At 38.1% G+C, this 22209-nt stretch overlaps 1 protein-coding gene across 2 annotated transcripts in view; it reads right to left on the minus strand.

Moving 5' to 3' along the window:
• The window catches only part of ATRNL1 (attractin like 1), a 548672-nt gene that overhangs the window by 190943 nt on the left and 335520 nt on the right, over window positions 1-22209 (minus strand). For both annotated transcript variants that reach the window (XM_066355686.1, XM_066355687.1), the window contains exon 27: window positions 13787-13894. In XM_066355686.1, the coding sequence (XP_066211783.1) occupies window positions 13787-13894 (108 nt within the window). The remainder of the gene's footprint in view (window positions 1-13786; window positions 13895-22209) is intronic.

Consider the following 22209-nt stretch of genomic DNA (forward strand, 5'->3'; position numbering starts at 1 on the left):
AATGTTCTGAATCTAGATGGAATGCTCATTTCTAGAATTAAGGTTCCTAAGGGAGAAAACAAGATTTCTGCTTGTGAAAGCTACACATAAATGCTGTGTAATTGATTGGTTCACTTACAGGCATCAGCCCTGCTCCCTTTGATGATAGATTAAGTAAATATGAGACTAGACAGCATCAACATTACGAGTATTTACAGCATATTGTAGTAAAGATTATGAAAATTGGTCATCCTCTAGAGCAAGCAATACGGATGAAAACGCTTGATGAGAAATGTATTTACAAAGAAATTGAGGAAAATGTTTATATTAATTATATAAGTGGTGAATAACCAGTGACAGAGTAAATTTAAAACAAAATATATAGTACTTGGGATTTTCCAGAAGCAGAAAAGAGTTCTCGACCTTTAAAAATAGACAAAATTTTCACATAGGTTTATTCTGCATGCAAAGAAAAATTTCCATTGGCACAAGAAATGGAAAAAAAACAAAGTAAACAAGGAGAAACTAGAATCCATAACAATTGACAACGGAGAGGCAAAAATGATATAGCTGATCACTAACACTAATCAAATGAATTCTAAATCAGATGAGCAGGATGAACTCTTAGCTTTTCTTCATTGTATAAAACAGCCTTGAAGATTCAGGGCAGGTGAGAGTGCGCTTCAATAGGGCCAGCTTGCCCTACGGGGAGGTTTCTGTGTTAAACCACACCAGGAGATCAATGAACACTACAGTGTACATGACTCACAGGCTTGACTGATTAAGCCAGTAGGGACAGCCATTGTAGGAGTGGATTCATGCAGAGGGGTTACAAAGAAGAGATAGCTATCAATGGCAGCCTTTTTCTCCTCTGATCTTACTATCGCCACCAGTGCTATGCACCAGTTCCCTCTCTCCCTACCACTGTAAAGTCAAAAACAAGGGGATGTCTGATAAAACACAAAGCATGAGACTGTACTTGGGTAATAGTCATTATATATGCCTTGGTTTAAAACCATCCCCTTAATAAACAGTTGGGGATCTTTCAAGTAATTTGAATCCATTCCTAATGATCCAGTTTTCCTGCCTGCAAGAACGGATCAATACCTAGATTCCCTTAAAAAACAAAAAACAAAAAAGATGTGATAAAAACAAATAAGAAATACTGCCTTAAACAACAACATGGACGGATCTTGAAAATATTATGCTAAGCAAAATAAGTCAGTCAAAAAAAGCTTAGAACCATATGATTTCACTCATATGTAGGATAAAAAACTGAAACTCAGACAGACAATAGTATGGTGGATAGGAGAGGAAAAGGCAGTGGGGGGTAGGGAAGGGGACCCTGTACATGGTGACGGAAGATGATTTGACTTTGGGTGTGGGCACACGATGCATTATACAGATCATGTGTTATAGAAATGTACACCTGAAACCTATATAATCTTATTAACCAATGTCACCCCAATCAATTTAATGAAAAAATAAGTAAAGTGCTTACAGCTATTTGGAAGAAGGAAGCACTGCAGAAACTGAGGGTATTCTAGCTACACCTGAAGGCTCATCCTCCTCGCACCAATCTGGGAGGACGAACGGAAATGGATTGGAACTCAAGGCTGCCGTCGATGGAGGGTGAGGAGACCACAGGAAAAGGCTGTGCAGCTGCGTCTTGTTTCCTTTCCACCCAGGGTGACTGTTCCTCACCAAAGCAGACACGGACTCCTGCTGCTCATTATGGCTGTCATGTTTTTCACAGTCTCATCTGCCTTATAATTGAAATTCTTATTTTAACAGCATTATCTTAATGTTATTGCTAGCTATGGAATGTCTTGTGAAGAGTGCAACATTAAAGTTAATTTGGCCCTACATCTTTGGTAATGGATACTGTCTGGAATATAATTAACTACAGATACTCATAGTTGGACTGAAATATGTCAAGGTTACTCCCCCAATTATTGTAGTTTGTCGTAGGCAGCCCCTACCATGGTGGCGTATCCATTTCTCACATCTGACTAATCCCATTTTGTTCACGGTCTTTTGCATTAGAGTGGCAAAAAATCAGGGTTTCTAATGATGTGAAGTTTCTTTTTCTTTCTCTCTCTCTCTTTTAAAAAATTTTTAATTAAAGCTGGTTATGCACTACAGTTGAGCTTCCCAGCAAGAAAAATTAGATCAGTATTATAATAAGAATTAAGAAAGTCCTCCTAGGATTATGGTCAATGTGCAATTTAAAAAATACAATATGGTAAATAAAAAAAATAGATCAAATGACCTATATTGTTAAGTAGCACCTTCCATTAAGCAAAACCTGCAGTTCTTATCATTTAATGTCTATACAATGCTACTAAAGCAACTATATACATAATATGCTAATAAAGTAAAACAATCTCACCTAATGAGCTTTTATTCCCATTCAGGTGTGATGATTTCCTATTGCTTATGGAATACATGCCTGGGAGAATATACCTAGTACAATACTTCACAGTTGACATATTAATAGGTCAAACCAAAAAAGACCAATAAAACTTAGAGATAAATCCTAGAAATTAGTGTTTAAAATTTAAACATTTATAAAGTTATTTTCAATACTAAAGTGATAAATCAAGAACTCTGCAATTCAATTAAAATGTAATCTTTGATGGCTGGAATTTGCTTCAGAATAATCACTGGAGAGCTTGTGAGGAAGAGAGGATAGAGATGAAACAAGATTAGCTATGAGTCACCAATTGTTAAGGCTGGGTGGTATGACTCATTCATTTCTCTGTTTCTCTGTACGCTTAAATTTGTTTATTATTACAAGTTAAAAATTAATCTTTGCCATGAATATTTCATTTGTTATTTAATGGAGTCATTAAACTAAAGAGGGCCTCATAAGGAGCTGGAAAAATACAACTACTTTATGCAGATATTTTTTCCACAGCTACACTTCCGGATGCTTATTTTATAGGCGTATACTGTATAAGACGTCCCTGACTCCCTGCCTTTTACTCTGCAAAATTCCTCAGTTAATGTCTATGCATATATGCTTATGAAAAAGTTAAGATTTGAAAATATGCAAACTTATAAATGGGTAGGCAAGTTCCATCTACACAGAAGAGAAACTTGAGCCTCCTCAAAACCAAATACAACAACGATGTCCACCACACGTTAGAATGATAAAACAAAATACAAAAAAAATACAGTACAATACCTAGTGTTGGTGAAGTTGCAAAGCAAGTACCACTTGCATACAATTCTGATGGGAATACAAAATGATATACAACTGTTTTGGAAAACTGTTCAAGTTAAACCATATGGCCCAGCAATCTCAATGACAGGTTATTTACCCAAGAAAAATAGAGATGTATTTCCATAGAAGACCTGTATGCAGTTTGATGGACAATCACTCCAGACTGGAAATAATTCAAATTCCCATCCCCTGGTGAGTGCATAAATAGCAGTGCATCCGTTCAATGGAATGTTACTCAGCAACACAACAAACTACTGATAATCATAATTATATGGGTGGATCCTGAAAGACTTATGCCAAGTGAGAGAAGCAGGCATCAAAGGCTATATGGCTTTCTGGAAAGGGCAATACTATAAAAACATCAATCAGATAAGTGGTTGCTAGGGGTTCAGGGCAGAGGGATGGGGCTGACTGCAGAGGTGCATGATGGGACTTCTGCTGGGATGAGCACCCTCTACATCTAGACTGGGGTGTATACACTACACTTATGTCCACATTTGTTAAGATGGATGACATATGGGTAAGGTTTTTATTTCTATCATCTACCTCTCTCTATTTCCTAAAGTTTTTATAACTAGAATGTTTTAATTTTCTAATCAGAGGGAAAAGCTAGCATTTTCTAAAAATTCATAGCTAATGTAGGACAACTATGGCCTCGATAATTCAAGAACACAAAAATATATCAATAATGTCAGCCACATTTTCTTTCAGTATTGGATAAAACCTGTGCACATGCACTTATGTATGCATTTACATATGCATACTCTTCGCCTTCATTCAATGCCTTGCCGGACTGGCTGGAGCTGTTTCGGTGAATGAAAGATTATGCTGGAAAGTGACCAGATGTGAATCTAACTATAATCAAATGTCTTTACAACTAATTCTCCACAAACTAAACTTTCTCTGATGAATCAGAAGTCCTCTGGGATTGTATGTTGCCTCAGGTTTACCATCATATGCATCAGTTAGTTAGTAGAATGCATGAGAGAAGGTGGAGTAAAGCACTAGTGTGAGCGAGAAGGAAGCCGCAGCAGGAGAAGGGGGTAGTTAACGGGGTGAGGTAATGAACGCCATCCATGCTCCATAGTAGATAGAGCACTGGCTGTATTATAAACACCTTGGTGTTATCTGAAGTGCCTAATGCAGTCCATCATTCATTTTCTCTTTTTCCTTAATACTGGTTAATCAGTAGTTATAATATACTGCTCACAAAAATTAGGGGATATTTCAAAATGAATATGAAGCAATAAAATAACCCCTGACTTTTGTGAGCAGTATATTTTTGGCTCTTTTTCTAATCTTTAGTTTGTCTTGGAGCATTTCATGTGTGGTGGCAGTGTACAGTAATTATTTTATGATTTTGTTTAAATATTTTATCAGACTGTCGTTCCCGTGACAGTTGTTATATTACACTAAACTTATGTTTCTGTTTAATATATTTTTGGCTTACATTTCATACAAAATCAGTGGGTAATTTAACTTGTATTTCCTACTTCTTTCTATTACATGCATTAGCAGATAATATGACCAGGTTTATATCCTCAATGAAATAACTGTAAGAATTCTATAAAATACTGCTAAATCAGATAGAAATTTTATAAAGTGAAATCTCAGCTATTGCAAGTATTGTGCTAGATATTCTAAATGTAGAATCTAAGAAACCAATAATGGTAAACTCTAAGCATTTTCATATGTTCACTTCCTTTGCTTAGAAAATAAAACAGCAACTAGGTCAAAATTTAGGATATTTAATTTAAAATTTTACCTCATCTTAACATATTTTTATTTTAATCAAGGGTCATAGTTCTTTTTATGCCAGAGACATTTGTTCACATTCAAACCCTATCATTTTGTTCACATTTATGGTAAGCCTCTTAATTTTTGGTTCTCGAAGAAAGGCTCTGGATCATTCATTAATCATACAGAGCTACAGAAGACTAAATATCATACAGGTAGTTGATATGAAATTTTTCATGAAGAAAAATCTGTTATTTAAGGCTTTTGCCATCTTCAAGACATTGTAAAAACAAAAGCATTATCTTCAGGTGACAAAGGATTGCTTAGCACCAATAAAAATCAGACAGAACTTGGCACATAGTAAGGATAATGACCTTACATTGTGATGACCTTCAAGCTAGAATCAGAAGTGAGAAAGGCACATAGTGGGGTTTACTTGGGGTCAGATATCGGCGAGGTGAATACCAGAAGAGAATCGTTAGTGAGAGAATCTAGGATTCCAATCTGAGAAACTCTTCTAAATTGCTGAGGTTGGAAGTGAGAAGGGAGAAGGTTGATGGGAAGGCAAAGGTCTATAACTGACAACATGGATAGCTCAGGGGATAGAGAGCTGAGATGAATTAATTAGTTAATTCATTACTTAAATACTAATCTAACTTACTGTATACCTCTAGTACGTCAAGCATTGAGAATACAGAAATTAATACAGGAGCACAATCTCTACTCTGGTGAATAGCCATTTAATTAGGAATGAAGGAGAAATTCAATGTTTAAGATCTTATTAGAGATTTGAGTTATAAAGCAGTTAAGACTCCCTGGTTTTGCCTTACTTATTGATTTTTCTGAATAAGGTACATCGGTGTTCTAATCACTTAATTTTGCAACTTTGTTTTACTTTACCACACTAAAATACACACATAATGGCTCAGACTTAATTAAAAAAAAAAACAAAGAGCAACATTGTTTAGAAAAGAGTAATTTTTAGTAAACAGCAAAATTTTTGGTAACCACATTATAAAATATTATTCCACCAGTATATTGTATATGTATGTACACACTCACACACGAGTACATACTATAAGTATTATTATACCTACGTACTTTTAAAAATAACTATTTATTTATTTTGGTGACAGAGACAGAGAGAGGACCAGATAGGGACAGACAGACAGAAAAGGAGAGAGATGAGAAGCATCAATTCTTGGATGCGGCACCTTAGTTGTTCACTGACTGCTTTCTCATATGTTCCTTGACTGGGGGGCTACAGCAGAGCTAGTGACCCCGCGCTCAAACCAGCGACCCCGTGCTCAAGTTGGTGAGCCTTGCTCAAACCAGATGAGCCCGCACTCAAGCTGGCGACCTCAGGGTTTTGAACCTGGGTCCTCCATGACCCAGTCAAATGCTCTATCTACTGTGCCACTGCCTGGTCAGGCAAAAAGCTTTATTTTTTTTAGAGCAGTTTTAGGCTCATAGCAGAATAAAATGAATGTATAGAAATTTCCCATATGACTTCTCCTTGCCTGGAAACATACCCTCATAAATTTTTTGCTAATAATATTTTATTAAGATATTCACACTTTCAAAATTATGTTTTTCTTTTATTTCTCCCTTTATGCATATATTCATTCTTTTCTTTTTCCTTTTTTAATTTTTTTGTTGTTGTGTTGATGTTGTGTAGACTAGGAGAAACAGTTGAACTCTACCAGATAGGAATGTCTTCCAGGACAGGGAACAGTGGAAACAGACCAAGGGGAGGGACTTTGGCTGGGGATTAGGTTACTGGGGAGAAATGACTGGATAGGAAGAAAGGGACTGGGTCCCTAGAGTTTCAGTTTTTACTACAAGAGACGACAAAGCCCTGGCAAGTCTTTTGAGCAGGGTGATATGAGCGGATTTGCACCCCACAAAGATCACTTTGGTAGCGATGTGGAAAATCGCCTGGAAGAGGGGTGGAGGCAGATAGCATTAGGAAGACCAGTAAGGAGGATAATTTAATTAGATCGGGGAAACAAAGATCCAGAAGGTTTGAAATAGAGGAGGAGGAATTAGAGGTGAACTGGTAGAGTTCAAATATATTTAAGTTGTAGAACTGATAGGGCTTATAGAAAATGGAGGATAGAGTAAGAGACATCTTGGATAATTCCCAGTCTTCTGCCTTAAGCAGTTATCACAGCCTTCCAAATGAGTGTTTTGCATTTCCTCTATTATTCTTAAATCTCGCTCTTATACCTTCAACTCACCCTCTGCAGGTGACTTTCAAATATTATCATACAAAGTGATGAAATCGTCACAGGTGAACTCCCATCACCTGGAAATGCGCTAAACACTTTTAAATCTACCCATCATTTTCTCATCTTTTCCTGTCTTCCCAAAACTAATCCTTGTACTTGTTTCCTTGATCCTCTCTCTGCATTCATGTCCCCTCTCCCTTCATGTACATTGTCCCCCTTCAATATCTCTTGTCCCAAAGACACTTCCTCTTGAATCTGCCAATTTCTTAAGCTAACTTCTCATTTCCTTCCTTCCTTTCAACAATATCAATTTTCAAAAAAGTGGTCCACCCTTGTTGCATATACTTCTTCATCTTTAACCGAGCTCTATTGCCTAATTCCTGCCAGCCAAGACAAACTACTTTCTCAGAAGTCACCAGTGGCTGCACACTCACCAAATTTCACCTCCAGTCCCGAGCGCTCATCCTCACTGACTGCTTAGGAAATGGCTCCATCTTTGCCGCGCTATCCTTTGCGGCACGCCTTTTCTTCCTTAATTTCAGTGGTCTTAAACTTTTCAATTTGCTTGTCATTTGAATCTTTCTTTCCTTCAATATTCCTCTAACATTTTCATTGTAAATATTTTCCTAGAATCTGTCTTTGATTCTCTTTCTCTTCCGACTCCCGTTACTTTGAGTATATGCAAAGAAGTCCCAACGTGCTGACCCCCCTCCTCCTCTTTGCCTAAGACTCTATCTGCATGTTCAGTCAGTTACATAGTTCTGTAAATTCTATCTCTTCGCAGTTTTCAATATGTTTGCTCCTTTACATTTTGGCAGCCACTCTCAGTTCCCAATTGTTTCTCTATCTCAATTATTCTCAATACAACTGACGTTACCAAATGCTGCCAGGATAATCTTTCTAAAAATCAAACGTAAACACCCTGTGCTCAAAAATCATCCCTGTGATCCTTGGCATATCATTAAAATTGACTTCCCTTCTAAACTCCTACATCTTCTACCTGGGTTCCCACATCCCTCCCTCCTTCTGCTCAACCTGCCTTTTCCCTGTTTCACATACTCAACACTCTTTCCTGTTTCTGTCTTTGGCTTTTACTGTTTTCTCGATGTGGCATGCTTCCCTGTGACCTCTAACTGCTGGCTTTTTATCTGTCTTCAAAGGCCAAGATCAACTAGAAGTTTTCACAAAACATTCAGCAACATCCTGAATTTTAAATTCTTTTTTCCCCCTCTTCTTTGTGTTTATTGTCCTTTTAAAATCAATCACATATTTTTTTTATTAGAGGTATTTTTACCTGTTACATCCCCTATTAGTCTATAAGATTCTGGAAGATAGAGACAATGTCTTTATACATATATACATTTATGCTTTACACATAGCAAGCTTGGTAAATATTTGTTGAGCCAATTTCCCATAGCATATGATTTCTCTCTGAGATAGGCTTTTCATTATAAAATACAGAAAAGTGGGGCTGGAGCTGCTGTCTATGAGGATGGCAGGCTGGGCATGAAGTGCCCGCAGGGTATTAGAAACTAAATTAAATACGTATATACGGAAAAATAAAGGGACCTCTGACAATGGCAAAGACTGTGAGAGACATAGAAAAATGAAACCACCTATCCCAAAGGAAGTGAAATGTAACAGAAGAAATGGGATAATGCGCAAGTGAACTATAACATCTGGTTGGAGAAAGATAAGGGAGGATATTGGAAAATCCACTAGCGGTTATAAAGAAAAACCAACTGCAGGTATTAACAACAAAATATATAATTTTTTATTAACTTTAATTTATTGTGTTAACATGGATTCAAGTGTCCCACTCAATATAACTCCCTCACCCCCACCCCCGTGTCCCCCATTATCCCCCTTTTTCTTTTTTTTTTTTTCGTTTTCTACAGAGATAGAGAGAGAGTCAGAGAGAGGGATAGACAGGGACAGACAGACAGACAGGAATGGAGAGAGATGAGAAGCATCAATCATCATTTTTTCGTTGTGACATCCTAGTTGTTCATCCACTGCTCTCTCATATGTGCCTTGACCGTGATCGTGGGCCTTCAGCAAATGGAGTAACCCCTTGCTCAAAGCCAGAGATCTTGGGTCCAAGCTGGTGAGTTTTGCTCAAACCAGACAAGCCCACGCTCAAGCTGGTGACCTTGAGGTCTCGAACCTGGGTCCTCCACATCCCAGTCCGATGCTCTATCCACTGTGCCACCACCTGGTCAGGCCATTATCCCCCTTTGTCCCCTCTACCCCTGGCTCCCTCCCCTCTTCTCTCTGGGATTTGCTGTCCTGTTATCTGTATCTGTGTGTTATGTTTATATAGTTTCACTAACCCCTTCACCTTCTCTGATTCTATCCCCCACCCCCTTCCCTCTGACAGCTGTCCCTCTGCTCCCTGTGACCCCGCCTCTGCCTCTATTCCATTCCTCAGTTCACTTTGTTGTTATGCTATGTGAAGTAAGCCAGGCAGAGAAAGACAAATATCATACGATCTCACTTATATGTGGAATCTAATGAGCGAAATATCAATATATCACTGTCGATGCAAAGTCAATGAATGGGTTAAAGAGCAAAAAGGGGGCGCTCGAAGGGAAAAAATCAGCATGAGGGAATGCCAGGTTCAGGAACATTCCCAGAGACATCAGGAAGAGACAGACACTCAGAAATAATGAGAGAAAAGGTAAGACATATAGAGCAGTGGTCCCCAACCTTTTTTGGGCCACGGACCGGTTTAATGTCAGAAAATATTTTTCACGGACCGGCCTTTAGGGTGGGATGGATAAATGTATCACGTGACCAAGACAAGCATCAAGAGTGAGTCTTAGCCTGACCTGTGGTGGCGCAGTGGATAAAGCGTCAACCTGGAAATGCTGAGGTTGCCGGTTCGAAACCCTGGGCTTGCCTGGTCAAGGCACATATGGGAGTTGATGCTTCCTGCTCCTCCCCCCTTCTCTCTCTCTCTCTCTCTCTCTCTCTCTCTCTCCTCTCTCTCTCTCCCTCTCTCTCTCCTTTCTAAAAATGAATAAAAAATTAAAAAAAAAAGTGTGAGTCTTAGACGGATGTAACAGAGGGAATCTGGTCATTTTTAAAAAATAAAACATCGTTCAGACTTAAATATAAATAAAATGGAAATAATATAAGTTATTTATTCTTTCTCTGCGTACCGGTACCAAATGTTTCACGGACTGGTACCGCTCCATGGCCCAGGGGTTGGGGACCACTGATATAGATTATTAAAGAAGTAAGAGTATTTAGTAAGAATCCCAGAAGAAGAGAGAGCAGAGGAAGATATATTTTAAAAAAAATAGTAACCAAAAGTTAGCAAGAATTATACAAAGCACAGTTCTGTTAGATTTAAAGGGTGCACAGAATGCCAAATAGGAGAATATATTCATATCAGAGAGAAATTTAAGAACATTGAAAAATAAGAGACTATTCTGAAAGTTGCCCCCCAAAAGGAAGATCATTTACAAAGTACAAAGAATCAAACCAACGTCAGACTTGAGACAATGGAGTACATTTAAAATTTCAAAGAAGAGAAATTTGAAACTGAAATTTCTATATAATTAAGTTATAATTTACATATGAGGGCAAAATAAATATATGGGTGGGCATTTAAGGTATCTAAGACTATACCACATAAAATTTTTCTTTGATAAAAAATCTCACAAAGAATTTACTTTAGTGAAAAATGAAAGAAATCCATGTGCAAAAAACACTAGATATAAAACATCAAGGAGAACAAAGAGAGTACACTGTAATTTAAACAGGCCCTAATAAAGAGAAAAAGTTAACGACAGTATCTGTATCCATAATCCCAAACACTTAACACAGGGCGGAGCGATACTGGGAGTGGAGCGCATGCTCAGAGCATGAACTCTGTTTGAGACGGGCTGGGCAGGAAGGTGTACTACCAAGCTTCACCCATTGACAGGACAAAATAAGCTTCACCTATGAATCTCGAGATGTAAAGAGTGACAATAAGAAACCCAGAAACAGACAATGAAATACACAACTTAGTAGAAGAAAATCAATTTATCCAGAAGAAGCTGTGTAAAAGAACCTAAAGGAAGCAAGGCTGGTTAACAACAAAAAAGACTCAGGTACACACAGGGGAGTGGCAACATAAGCCTTGGTGAGAGAGCAATTACTGTTCATGCAGACAGATTACAATCAAAGGACAGACTCACAGAGTGACTGGGAGAATAAAAAGCTAACAGACTTTTCCACAAAGACTAGTTGTAAAACAAAAGGAAAACAAGATGGAAATGAATAAATTGAGTTACAAGGCAAATGTAAACTAAAATAAAGGAGAGGTAGAGAATTGACAACTCTGCAAAATAAACTGTAAGGTTAAAATCATCACAATGATAAAGAAGGGAATAAAATTTGGGGGAAAAAATAAAACAATAGATGCAATGATTACAAGCACATACACACCTAAAATTCATTCCTGAATACTATGAAGCAGTCACTGACCAACCATGATGATGTATATATAGGTATGTGAGCCACATTTGTAACTCAAGTTTCTGAGTTTTCTAGTTCTGTGATGACTCCGAATACTCCTCAGCCTCTGTAGGCTATTGTTTCCCTTCATTTTTCTCTCACTACTTGAGATTTAGCTGTATTCGAGAATGTTTTAAACTGATGAGGGAGAAAAAAATAAGTTGTATTAAAATAGTCCAGGCTTTCTTTTGCATGTGGCTTTCCAGTTTTCCCAGCACCATTTGTTGAAGAGGCTTTCTTTTCTCCATTGTGTGTTGTTTGCCCCTTTATCGAAAATTATCTGACCATATATATGTGGTTTTATTTCTGGACTTTCTATTCTGTTCCATTGGTCTGAGTGTCTGTTTTTCTGCCAATACCATGCTGTTTTGATTGTTGTGGCTCTATAATATAGTTTGAAGTCAAGTATTATAATTGATACATAAAGACACATGTAGCCCCATGTTCATTGCAGCATTGTTCACAGTGGCCAAGACATGGAAACAACCAAAAAGCCCTTCAATAGATGACTGGATAAAGAAGATGTGGCACATTTACACTATGGAATACTACTCAGCCATAAGGAATGATGACATCGGATCATTTACAACAAAATGGTTAGATCTTGATAACATTATACGGAGTGAAACAGTAAATCAGAAAAAACTAAGAACTGTATGATTCCATACATAGGTGGGACATAAAAACGAGACTAAGAGACATGGACAAGAGTGTGGTGGTTACAGGGGTGAGGGGTTGGGGAGGAGAGGGAGGGACAGAGAAAGGGGAGGGGGAGGGGCACAAAGAAAACTAGATAGAAGGTGACAGAGGACAATCTGACTTTGGGTGATGGGTATGCAACATAATTGAATGACAAGATAACCTGAACATGTTTTCTACCCTGATTTATTGATGTCACCCCATTAAAATTAATAAAAGTATAAAAAAAATAGTCCAGGCTTGGTTAAAGGATTCTTATTAAAGTTACTTGAGAAGGGGGGCAAAATGAAATTAAAGCCCTTCCTATCACTTTCATTCAATCTTTCTGCCTGTCTTCTAATTTCCCCCAGTCATGGGAGACGTACACATCAACTTCCTAATGTTCTAAGCTTCCTTGGCAACTCGCGAACTCAAGAACGCAAGAGCTAAAAAAAAAATTTATAGGGAAATGTCCTCTAAAGGTGGGCCTTTCTACAGTGCCCATGAGGTCAGGTTCAGTTTTTTCCTCCCAGAATAACCTAACATGCTATACAGAACCAATTATAGTTGCACCTAAATTTTTGAAGAAGCCCATTTTTATAGTCCTTGCTTTCCCTGCAGAAAAGCAAAAAATCAAAATAGCTGTATGAAATTAGTCACATGAGGGTCGTCTTAAAAAAGGGAATGAATTCTACTCTACAGTATTTCTTAATCTTCCTACTTAAAACATCGTATGACATATAAAACATAAATAAAAAAACAAACATACAAGTAAATTACTATGCCTTGAAATGCTTTGATTAGTCACTCATTACAATCTGTGGATTTTTCCTCTTTGGGGATTATTATTTACAGAAACGATTTCATGCATGACTTCAGGATTCTAACACCACATTTCTGTGCACACAATGCTGTCTGTTTCACAGTCTTCTATTTCTGCATTTGCAACAGAAGAATATACTAATACCATCATTACTACAAATAAAAATATTCCACATTCAAAAAGGAAACTATGTAATTAAAATGTAACTCATCTCCACCCACCTTTTATTGTAGCTTTGTTAATATAGATATTTTTGTTAATTAAGGGGCACTGGGCATTCCAAGAACTCAATATAGGTGCTTCATTTCTTCCATCAGACCTATAGCTTAAATTAAATCAGTCCCTATCTGTCAGGGAAAGGCTGCCAGGTGGGCAGTCTGTCACTCTTGCCTAGGCTAATAGATTCTCCAGTGGCTTTTGTTACAGCTCATGTCATACTATTAAAACTCTGTGCGCCTTGAAAATGGCATAATATATGAAGCTGAATCTTGTCAACTCGAGATAATCAGACTCCGTTTGGCTTCACAAGCAGATGCAGATCAGAAACGCAATATGAATAAGCAAACCGCAGCGGGCCCCTTTCAGCCCCACGGTTCCTACCTCTGATGGCCCGCGCAGAGAGTCGGCTTGCCCGGCGCCTACTTCCAGTGCTACGTCAACAGAAGCAAAGGGACGGCTGGCCATCTGCTGTCGTTCTCGAAGCAGTTGCTGGAGAGAGTTAAAAATGATCTGTTTTAAAATAGGTTTAAAAACACATTAACTCCAACAATATCTGGGTCTATTTTGAACAAATGGCACTTGAAATTTAGAAACATCTAATACACACATCCATATCTAGGTCACTAAAAATGAAAACTGTTTTCTCTCCACGGCGTGGGTTATACTGCCAGAAAGACTTTCAATGTATGGTGCCTGCAAAGAACTTCTCCCTGACCTCCGTCCCACAGGTCTAATGAAATGGACTCAAAAGCATTTTGAAAACTTGCAGGTGTGAGGTGTTACTTAAGTAAGAAGTGCTATTATGATAATGGCTATGCTCAGTTTTCCCTCTTTAACTCATGCTTTAGTCTTAGTTGGAAGCAAATAGCAGTAAAAATGTTTAAGAAAAGTTAATGAAGACCTTGGCCAATGGGCTCAGCGGTAGAGCGTAGGCCTGGCATGTGGTTGTCCTGGGTTTGATTCCCGGTCAGGATACACAGGAGAAGCAACCATCTGATCCATCAGTTCACACCCTTCTCTATTTCTCTCTTCCCCTCCCATAGCCATGGCTCGATTGGTTGGAGCACATCATCCCCAGGTGCTGAGGATGGCTCTGTGGAGCCTCTGCCTCAGGTGCTAAAAATAGCTCAGTTCTGAGCATGTCCCCAGATGGGCAGAGCATCGGCCACAGACAGAGGTTGCTGGGTGGATCCTGGTCGGGGCACATGCAAGAGTCTGTAAGATTGTAAAAAATGCATGAATAGAGGTAAAAGGAACATATGCCTTCCAGGACTAAGTCTTCTAAATCATCAAAATCCCGTCAACTGCTAAGGAACCAACAGTTGTTATCGGCAGCATTTAAAACTTTATTCAAAGCCTGTATGTTCACTATTTAAAATGAGGAATGATTAGTACATTGAAAAAAAGTGGTGCCAACATTTCAGCCCCAGATATTTGCTTCTTTTCCTTGTGCCTAGTCTGGACTCCAGCCAAGCTCACACCAATAAACTAGCAAGGCACAACCACCTTTGCAAACTAATTTATACTTCTGCTTCCCCTTGTAATTACAATATTCATTAAGTCCTGATAAGAAAAAAATTGATGACCAGCACTAGATATTGCAAATCTGGCCCTTCTCATTCTGTGCAGCTAATAAAATTATTATTAAATATTAAAAGTGGATGAGGAATGCTATTAAATACCCTTTCAGATGAGAAGAAAACTGTATCATTGAGGAAAGGTAAAATCCTTGAACACAATGAATGGCTTCATTACTCACTGAGATTTTTTTTTTTTTTTAATATTTTTGTATTTTTCTGAAGCTAGAAACCAGGAGAGACAGTCAGACAGACTCCCGCATGCGCCTGACCGGGATCCACCCGGCACGCCCACCAGGGGCGACGCTCTGCCCACCAGGGGGCGATGCTCTGCCCCTCCGGGGTGTTGCTCTGTTGCGACCAGAGCCACTGTAGCGCCTGGGGCAGAGGCCAAGGAGCCATCCCCAGCGCCCGGGCCATCTTTGCTCCAATGGAGCCTCGGCTGTGGGAGGGTAAGAGAGAGACAGAGAGGAAGGAGAGGGGGAGGGGAGGAGAAGCAAATGGGCGCTTCTCCTGTGTGCCCTGGCCTGGAATCAAACCCGGGACTTCTACACGCCAGGCCGACGCTCTACCATTGAGCCAACCGGCCAGGGCCACTGAGATATTTTTTATTCACTGGCATTAACTTAAAACGTTAACAAATGGTCTCTGAATGTGAACATATATAGTAGCACTGTGATGCATCATTCATAAAATTCCCTTTTAGAGGAGGAGGGGACACAAGCCAATACCTGGTGGCCGTTTATTATTAAACTGTTTGTTTTAACACTTGTGACACAAAAGTGACGCTGTTCATGAAATGTGTAGCTAAAAACACCTTGAGGTTATTATTACAATGAGAACACCCACGTGCCGATATGGGATAGATAGAAATAATGCAACTATCAAGGAGGAATAGTTTTTCTTAAAATACACACACACACACACACACACACACACACACACACACACACACACACACATTAGAAGCAATGCAAATATATGAAATCATTTAAAGTAAAAACAAATATGATCTAAACCACCAAATTATTTGCTTAAATATCAACTTAAAGTTATATTATTAAAATACAACTGCTAGCACATACAATTTTATTTGTCCCTCTCTCAATAGGAGTGGCCAAATGATCTGAATGCTGTGTCTGTGCAAAATGCTAACATAATGTTACAAGTGGTCCCTTGTCTATCACAGGGGTTAGGTTCCAGAACCCCCTGTGCTAGGTAAAAACCCACAAAGTAGCCACCTTATATTTATTTTATTGCTTAGGTATATTTTAAGGCTTTATAAACCCTCCCCACACTCTTATAAACCTTTCTCACGCTGTTATTAACCTTTCCCACACGTATTTTGCTTATTTTACTGCAAAAATAATTAAAATAATAAATATATAAAAATACTTATATACCAAAAAAATCATTCAATATAGCAAAAAATCCACGGTACAAAATTAGATCTATACAATTTAAAAATCCACCATACAATGAGACCACAAAAAGTGAACCACAATATGACGAGGGATGATTGTATTTCAAATGCTAAGGGATACATACCAAGTGTGGTAAACGCCATGTTTTTTCTTTGTCTCTGGTAAAAACATATATACACATAAACACACACGCACACATATACAAAATATCTTCCCTATAGTAATGTGAAAATAGCCTTGAGGAAACTGTAAATTACAGTTTGAACACATTTTTGTATATTTAAGTTTGAACATATTTTTCTAATGTTTGCATTAAAAAATTCCTTCATTAATGCTAGATGTCCTCAGCTTACAAATAGTAGCTGATGTAATTACACTTTTTTTTTTAACAAAATGAACAGCTTCTGTTTCCTCTTCCTACCTTTCCCCTACACCTAAAAGGTCTACAAAATATAATTAATGAATTATCAATGCCACAAATTGTAATATAAATCTATAAATATTCCAAATTCACTATCTTTGACAAATAGGGTTTTCTTGAATATACTATTGTGACCCCAGCATTCATAATAAAGAAATCAGTAATAGTCATAGTTTTTGTTCATCATTTTTCTTATTAGAATACCAAAAGTATTTTTAAAGATTCCCGTTTGTCTTCTGAGCTTTGAGTTTCCATCAGTTTTTAAGAATCGAATGCCTATTACAGTATTCTTTACAAAAAAGAAGAAAAATAATGTTCTTGCCCAGATTGTAAGAATATAATTTGTACACAAGACATGGTAAAATAAAAATAATTAGGGCAGAAGGTAGTATACAGTAAAAAATACAAATATGGAATTAGCCAACTGAATTTACTCTGGGTTACTGAGCAGAGGGCTGGTCCGAGGCCTCTGGCTGATGTACTGAGTTTCTGACTTCGGGAAGTTAATGTACCTGTTCTGACTGCCGAAGGGCAGATCTCTTTCTCCTAAAATCCTCTTGCTTCAATGGGATGGCCTAAAATAATGTCATGGGATAACATTATTTGCTACTCATATCTAGCCCTCAGTCTCCTCAACAACTGTCCTTCCTCTTGACAGTTAATACCTGTAGGCATGACTTCTCAATTTTTGCCCCCTTTACATCAAAACAAAGAAGAGACAAAACAGCCAGCTCACAACGGAAATTGTGTCAAAATTTAGTATACATACTGACAGGTGATAAAGCTACACTTGATTTGGAAATAGTTGTGTTTGAATGCCACTTTTTACATTTATTAGCTGTGTCACCTTGACCAAATTACTGAGCCTTCTCTTGGCCTCAGTTTTTGCCATCTGTAAATTGCGAATATTAACATTGCCTACACCTGGACATCAGAGGGTTGTTTTGAGTCCCAGTTGCTCTACCACTCCCTGTTACGCTGTAATCTCATCACCTTTTAAGCCTTGTTATTTTCTAAGTTGAATTTATTGGGGTGAAACAGGTTAACATAATTATACAGGTTTCAGATGCTCTACCCTATTCTTTTTCTCTACACAAGGATATAATAATATAAGGTTGGGTCTAAAGGAATAGTGCACTTGAATTGCCCAATACAGAGGCTGGTACATTGTGAGCACTTGGTAACTGTTCATTGGTACAACTATTACAATAAATTTCAAGCCTAGTGTTGTCTTTCAAGATGGCATACTAATTACCACAGACTCATTTTCTTCTGCACTAGTGACACATTTTGCTCTACTAGTCTCCCTTTTAACAAATGTTGCAAATTTATGAGACAGTTGGAAAATGTCATGATTGTGGTAAAATAAATTTAGAGTTGGAACTGCTCTCTGCCAATAGCAACAAAGAATGATAAAAACTCAACCTAAAAATTAGAATATAGACTGCTTTCTTCAGATCTCTCAAAAATAATCCTATGGTTGTGAATTTTATATAAAATGAAGTTTAAATTTTGTACATCCATAAGAAGGCATATAACAGATGATCTGCTCTATAACTCATCTGCTATTGCCAATTGTTTATAAGAAAGAAAAATCCAAGTGAACAAACTGATCATAATACAGTAGATTATAATCATGCTGCCATAAACATTATTGTGAAGAAAAATTTTAAATTAAAGAGATGTTCTTAGTGTCACGTTTGTTGTCAATAACTGTCTTATAATTCAAAATCCCTTACAAAACAAATCATGAACTTAAAAATACTGTAAAAATCCATGCGTAAGTATGGCAAACAAGAATGATCATTACTTCTATCAAATGTATTGGACTTTAGGTGATGAGAATGCAGCATAATCAAATGTCAAAATAACCTAGAGATGTTTTCTCTGAACATATGTAACCTGATTTATCAATGTCACCCCATTAAAATTAATTTTAAAAAAATAATGGAAAAAAAGAGCATAGATACATCATAATTCTTTCCCTCAATATTTACTACTTTAAATATCGTAGCATTCTCCAAATTTTGTAGATCTGTATTTCATTTATTTTATTTTATTTTTATTCATTTTTAGAGAGGGGAGAGATAAAGAGAAAGAGAAAGAAAGCGAGAGAGAGAGGAAAAAAGAGGGAAGAGCAGGAAGCATCAACTCCCATATGTGCCTTGACCAGGCAAGTCCAGGATTTCGAACCAGTGACCTCAGTGTTCCAGGTCAACACTTTATCCACTGGGCCACCACAGGTCAGGTTTGGACCTGTATTTCAAATCAACCTTAAATTTCACATTGCTCCTCACCTACATCGCACCACTGAAAAGATTATGAAAAACTGCCATCAAGTCATCAAAATACACTCATATTTTTAATAAAAATTATATTCCTAAATTTTTAGAAAGGCATAAAAGGAAAACTCAAAATGATTTATTTTTACTCTTAAGCTTACACATTATAAGATTCACAAAGTGTTTGAATTAAGAGATCCATCAACATTTCATGAAAGTATTTCTCTTATTATCACAAATACAATTAACAGGAACATATAAATAAACAATCAATTTTGTTCTTTTGGTGTTGAGATGGTGTGAGGAAGTAAAGAGATGCGGCAATATATTTTAGTGTCATTTAGTTAGGAAAATGTGATATTTATCATGCTACATAACTGAATCTACAAGGCAGTCCTCAAACTCTTATTCAGAATAATGAAAATCTTTTTGTTTCTAGTCTCCCAGCCTATATTGTGTTTTGTAGATAATGATGTTAGTACCTTAAGGGAGTGGCTAGCCATAACATCTTTGTTCAGGTTTCTTCAGTTACTTTTTTCCAGGCTACATTTCACAAGGCTAGAGCTGCCTTTGATAGTCTGTTGTGCTCTGACAGATCTGGGTAAGGACACTTGTAAACCTTCCGGAAAGGATTTGCTATTCTAGACATCACTAAGAACATTCACGAGAAGAGGAAAAATATATCACCATTAACAAGAATTTGGAAGAAGTGTTTTGGAATAATGTTGAGGGGCTTACGACTTCATGGAAGAGGTAACTGCAGACGTGGTTGAAATAACAAGAGAACTAGAATTAGAATTGGGAGCCTGAAGATGTGGCTGAATGGCTACAATCTCATGTTGCAACCTTAACAGATGAAGAGATGGTTCTAGGGATGAGCAAGAGTGGTTTCTGGAGGTAAAGTCTACTCCAGGTGAAGATACTGTGAAGATTGTTGAAATGACAACAAAGAATTTAGAATGTTACATAAACAGTTAAGCAGTGGCCTGCTTTAAGGGGACTGATTCCAATTGTTTAAAAAGTTCTACTGTGGGTAAAATGCTGTCAAATTGCATTGCATACTACAAAAACAAACAAGCAAACAAACCCCCCCCCCCAAAAAAAAAACAACTCCTCCCCATTCAACATGGCAAACTTCATTGGTATCTTATTTTAAAGAAATTGCCCCAGATGAGACCTGAAGATGGCAGCGGAGTAGGCAGATGCACAGTCTCCCAGCTCACAACACTAAACTGGATTACAAACTAATTTAGAAACAATCAGTGTGAAAAACCAACTCTGGACTACAAGAACAGCTCTCAAAACCAAGGAGTAAAGAAGAAGCCACAACAAACCCGGTAGGGAGCACCTGAGTCTCCCCTTCTTACAGGAACGGGGGGTGGTGTGAGGCTGAGAGCCCAGAAGGGCTTTCACTCCAAGGAAAAGAGCAGAAAATACTGCTGAAGCCACTTGCCTGACAACCAGGGAGCGAGGTGTGTTGTAAGGGCCGGCTTGTCTTCCAAAAAGAAAGGGGAGAGAGAGAGACAGATGGTAAGGGGCAGAGGGAATGCAGGGGACGACCTGAGAAGCTGACTCATCTGGTGCCAGAGGCAGCCATAGCTGGGGGAGGGGCTGATACTTCCACAAAACAAAAGACTAAAGTGCTCCCCGGTTACAGATCTCCAGACATCTCTCCAGCTCCAATCAGTGCAACAAGACACAGCTGAAAACAAGAAGTGGGGAGGAGGGGCAGTAACTCAAATCTCCATGGAGATCTGAAATACACCTCCCCTTACTGAAGCTGAAAAAAACACCCTGCCCTCAGAGAGAGAAACTGGCAGAAGAGGCCTTCAGATTCTCAGGTTACACCCACTGCATTCCTGGATACAGTTTCAAATAAGTCCCCTGCTGAAATCAGTAAACAAGACTATCACCTGTTAAGAAAACAAACAAATCAAGACTTCAAAGTGGCCCAAATCCAAAAGTGGATTACAAATAACAACTGATGCCAACCCAAGAAGACCTAGAAATAACACAATTGAAAACTGGAGGCAGACAACACCAAGCCTAGACTCAACCAGTTCTACAAACAAAGCACCCAAACACACAGACATAATGAGAAGACAGAGAAGTGCAATCCAAATGAATCCACAAGAGAAACCTCCAGGAAATGAACTGAGTGATATGGAAATAACCAAACTTCTGGATACGGAGTTCAAAAGAATGATTGTAAGGATGCTTAGGGATTGTAGAACAACAATGGATGGTCATTATGAACACCTAAATAAAGAAATAGCAAGTATAAAAAAGGATATTGAAATATTAAAAAAGAATCAGTCGGAGATGACAAACACAATACCAGAAATGAAGAACACAATGGAAGGAATGTTTTTTTCTTTTTAATAAATTTTTGTTAATGTTAATGGGATGACATTAATAAATCAGGGTACATATATTCAAAGAAAACATGTCAAGGTTATCTTGTCATTAAATTATGTTGCATACCCCTCGCCCAGAGACAGATTGTCCTCCGTCACCCTCTATCTAGTTTTCTCTGTGCCCCTCCCCCTCCCCCTAACTCTCTCCCTCCCTCCCTCCTGCGTCCTCCCTCCCCCCACCCCTGGTAACCACCACACTCTTGTCCATGTCTCTTAGTCTCATTTTTATGTTCCACCAATGTACGGAATCATGTAGTTCTTGTTTTTTTTCTGATTTACTTATTTCACTCCGTATAATGTTATCAAGATCCCACCATTTTGCTGTAAATGATCTGATGTCATCATTTCTTATGGCTGAGTAGTATTCCATAGTGTATATGTGCCACATCTTCTTTATCCAGTCTTCTATTGAAGGGCTTTTTGGTTGTTTCCATGTCTTGGCCACTGTGAACAGTGCTGCAATGAACATGGGGCTACATGTGTCTTTACGTATCAATGTTTCTGAGGTTTTGGGGTATATACCCAGTAGAGGGATTGCTGGGTCATAAGGTAGTTCTATTTGCAGTTTTTTGAGGAACCACCATACTTTCTTCCATAATGGTTGTACTACTTTACAGTTCCACCAACAGTGGATGAGAGTTCCCTTTTCTCCGCAGCCTCTCCAACATTTGCTATTACCCGTC

The sequence above is a fragment of the Saccopteryx leptura genome, chromosome 13 (assembly GCF_036850995.1).
Source record: "Saccopteryx leptura isolate mSacLep1 chromosome 13, mSacLep1_pri_phased_curated, whole genome shotgun sequence".
NCBI lineage: Eukaryota > Metazoa > Chordata > Mammalia > Chiroptera > Emballonuridae > Saccopteryx > Saccopteryx leptura.